The sequence below is a fragment of the Coregonus clupeaformis genome, unplaced genomic scaffold, assembly GCF_020615455.1.
Source record: "Coregonus clupeaformis isolate EN_2021a unplaced genomic scaffold, ASM2061545v1 scaf0381, whole genome shotgun sequence".
Taxonomy (NCBI): domain Eukaryota; kingdom Metazoa; phylum Chordata; class Actinopteri; order Salmoniformes; family Salmonidae; genus Coregonus; species Coregonus clupeaformis.
The window spans coordinates 27501-31674 of NW_025533836.1; the positions used below are offsets into that span (position 1 = coordinate 27501).

The window sequence follows — 4174 nt, forward strand, 5'->3', positions numbered from 1 at the left end:
CTCTCCCTTCCTCTCCTCTCCTCTCCTCTCCTTTCCTCTCCTCCTCTCTCCTTTCCTCCCTCCCTCCTCTCCTCTCCTCTCCTCTCCTCTCCTCTCCTCTCCTCTCTCCTCCTCTCCTCTCCTCCTCCTCTCCTCTCCTCTCCTCTCCTCTCCTCTCCTCTCCTCTCCTCTCCTCTCCTCTCCTCTCCTCTTGACAGGTGCTGGAGCTGCTCTGTCAAATCCTTCAGACTGACTCCTTATCATTGGTCCAGCAGTGGCTGCTGCTTGCAGGCCAGAGGGGTAAAAACATACAGATATGGGCTGTGTCCCAAATGGCATCCTTTTCAATCACATTTATCAATCAAATGTATTTATAAATCCCTTTTTACGTCAGCAGATGCCACAAAGTGCTTTGTTAGAACCCAGTCTAAAACCCCAAAAGAGCAAGCAATGATTTATACTGCATTACTTTTAACCAGGGCCAAGAGAGAGAGAGAGAGAGACTAGAGAGAGAGAGAGAGAGAGAGAGACTAGAGAGAGAGAGAGAGACTAGAGAGAGAGAGAGAGAGAGAGAGAGAGAGAGAGAGAGAGAGAGAGAGAGAGAGAGACTAGAGAGAGAGAGAGAGAGAGAGAGACACCTGGTGATGGGGTTGATTCAGTGAATCTAACTCCTAGTTGACTCCCTAGAGAAGGACCTGGTGATGGGGTTGATTCAACAGGCCATGAAGGATAGTGACTTCCCCAGGCAGCAGAGGTTGGCTGAGGGCGAAGAGCCCAGACACCATCCACGCACCTCTTTGTCAGGCTGGGTGCTTACCAGCTGCGGACATAGAAAACTAAGACTTCATACCAGGTTGGTGTGGTTCACAAACCAACAGAAAAGGGTTTACCACGGTTTACAAGATTTATATAACCTGAAAATAAATGCTTTGTTTGCTTTCGCAGTTCATCCCGAATGCAGCTGCCAATCAGTAAGGAGGACAAACCAGGTAATGCTAAAGTTTCAGTTTGTCTTGAAGTTGAATGACATTATACTGTATAAGTTAACAGAAGGTAAAGGCCTACTATGGGGGTTATATATTGGACTGAGTCCCCACTAGGCATGCTTACTGAACAGGTCCACGCGTACACACACACAGGCAGGTAGGACCTTACTTGACAGTAGCAACAAATTGAACCTTACTTGACAGCTGCTATCATATGGAACCTTGCTTGACAGCAGCAATCATATGGTTCCTTACTTGACAGTGGCTATCATATGGGGCCTTACTTGACAGTGGCTATCATATGTGACCTTACTTGACAGTGACTATCATATGATACCTTACTTGACAGTGGCTATCATATGTGACCTTACTTGACAGTGGCTATCATATGGTACCTTACTTGACAGTGGCTATCATATGTGACCTTACTTGACAGTAGCTATCATACGGCACCTTACTTGACAGTAGCTATCATACGGCACCTTACTTGACAGTAGCTATCATATGCAACCTTACTTGACAGTAGCTATCATATGCAACCTTACTTGACAGTGGCAGCTATTTGTGAGACCAAAATTCTGTTTGTATTTCATAGCAAGGGATGACACGGGGCTGTGTCCCAATCAACAAGGCTGGTCATGGTTGGTCATGGTTAGATCATGGTTGGTCATGGTTGGTCATGGTTAGATCATGGTTGGTCATGGTTGGTCATGGTTAGATCATGGTTGGTAATGGTTGGTCATGGTTAGGTCATGGTTGGTCATGGTTAGATCATGGTTGGTCATGGTTGGTCATGGTTAGGTCATGGTTGGTCATGGTTGGTCATGGCTGGTCATGGTTAGATCATGGTTGGTCATTGTTAGGTCATGGTTAGATCATGGTTGGTCATATTTGGTCATGGTTAGGTCATGGTTGGTCATGGTTGGTCATGGTTAGGTCATGGTTGGTCATGGTTGGTCATGGTTAGGTCATGGTTAGACCATGGTTAGGTCATGGTTGGTCATGGTTAGGTCATGGTTGGTCATGGTTAGATCATGGTTGGTCATGGTTAGGTCATGGTTGGTCATGGTTGGTCATGGCTGGTCATGGTTAGATCATGGTTGGTCATTGTTAGGTCATGGTTAGATCATGGTTGGTCATATTTGGTCATGGTTAGGTCATGGTTGGTCATGGTTGGTCATGGTTAGGTCATGGTTGGTCATGGTTGGTCATGGTTGGTCATGGTTAGATCATGGTTGGTCATGGTTAGGTCATGGTTAGACCATGGTTAGATCATGGTTGGTCATGGTTAGATCATGGTTGGTCATGGTTGGTCATGGTTAGATCATGGTTGGTCATGGTTAGATCATGGTTGGTCATGGTTAGATCATGGTTGGTCATAGTTAGATCATGGTTGGTCATGGGTGGTCATGGTTGATCATGGTTGGTCATGGTTAGGTCATGGTTAGATCATGGTTGGTCATGGTTAGGTCATGGTTGGTCATGGTTAGATCATGGTTGGTCATGGTTGGTCATGGTTGGTCATGGTTAGATCATGGTTGGTCATTGTTAGGTCATGGTTAGATCATGGTTGGTCATGGTTAGGTCATGGTTGGTCATGGTTGGTCATGGTTTGTCATGGTTAGATAATGGTTGGTCATGGTTGGTCATGGTTGGTCATGGTTAGATAATGGTTGGTCATGGTTGGTCATGGTTGGTCATGGTTAGGTCATGGTTGGTCATAGTTAGATCATGGTTGGTCATGGTTGGTCATGGTTGGTCATGGTTGATCATGGTTGGTCATGGTTAGGTCATGGTTAGATCATGGTTGGTCATGGTTAGGTCATGGTTGGTCATGTTAGATCATGGTTGGTCATGGTTAGTCATGGTTAGATCATGGTTGGTCATTGTTAGGTCATGGTTAGATCATGGTTGGTCATATTTGGTCATGGTTAGGTCATGGTTGGTCATGGTTGGTCATGGTTGGTCATGGTTAGATAATGGTTGGTCATGGTTAGGTCATGGTTCGTCATGGTTCGTCATGGTTAGATCATGGTTGGTCATGGTTGGTCATGGTTGGTCATGGTTGGTCATGGTTAGGTCATGGTTGGTCATCGTTGGTCATGGTTGGTCATGGTTAGATCATGGTTGGTCATGGTTGGTCATGGTTGGTCATGGTTGGTCATGGTTGGTCGTGGTTAGTTTCATGGTTGGTCATGGTTTGTCATGGTTGGTCATGGTTAGGTCATGGTTGGTCATGGTTGGTCATGGTTGGTCATGGCTGGTCATGGTTGGTCATGGTTAGGTCATGGTTGGTCATGGTTAGGTCATGGTTGGTCATGGTTGGTCATGGTTGGTCATGGTTAGGTCATGGTTGGTCATGGTTGGTCATTGTTAGGTAACATATTTGACTAGCTCTTCTCCTTTCCTCTCTAAGCTTCTGTTCTTTCTTCCAGAGAGGATTGGAGAAGCAGAGGTCCTTGAGGTCCACCCAGAAAGCCCGAAACCCCCCGAAACTAAGAAACATCTTCCCCAGGATGATCAGAATGAGCAGTGTGATCAGAATGATTAGACTTCCTTACATTGTAATGATTCTGTTTTCATAATTTAATGTGGTTAGTAGGAAGCCTCTTTCTGTATTCAGAAACATTCTCTGACTAGATATTCTGTATGATGTAACACCGTTGTCATGGTTCACTTCTCAAACAATTCTGAGCCAATTAAATCAGATTATTGTGCCCACTTTTGTTAGATTTTATTTGCTTGGCATACGTTCTGTTAGGCAATGTATGGTCACAATGTGTGTCTAGATGCCTGAGACACGCAACGCCAGGCTAGGTTAACAGCAAACTGGATAATGACTTAGGTTGTTTATTTCACAATTATCTTTTGATTATATCTCTAATTTAGATATCAATAAAAGAAAGCCATTATTGAACTATCCAGGTGTCCAGTCCATGTCATTGTAGCTAACCTTGTCCCCAGATTTGTATCCATTTTAATCATTGTTCAATTGCACACAAGGTCCAACAGAAATTTGACTTCCGATTTTAACCCAACCCCTCCAAAAGACACACATACATGTTTTTGGAGAGGTGCGTGGGGCTGCCACGCTGAGAGCTGTTGTAGGGGGGTTAAGTGCCTTGCTCAAGGGTATGATGGCAGGCAATGGCATCTATGATTTGATACCAGCACTTCCCAACAGATTTTTCCCGTCTGACCTGGGATTC

The 4174-nt window shown here is 44.9% G+C and overlaps 1 protein-coding gene across 1 annotated transcript in view; it reads left to right on the top strand.

The window, feature by feature from the left end:
* The window catches only part of LOC121556402 (protein TBATA-like), a 14996-nt gene extending 11310 nt beyond the window's left edge, over nt 1-3686 (top strand). Inside the window, exons 6-9 of the mRNA XM_045215169.1 lie at nt 198-279; nt 667-832; nt 925-968; nt 3401-3686. Coding sequence (XP_045071104.1) covers nt 198-279; nt 667-832; nt 925-968; nt 3401-3516 — 408 coding nt within the window. The 3' untranslated portion in view covers nt 3517-3686. The remainder of the gene's footprint in view (nt 1-197; nt 280-666; nt 833-924; nt 969-3400) is intronic.
* Nucleotides 3687-4174: the final 488 nt, after the last annotated feature.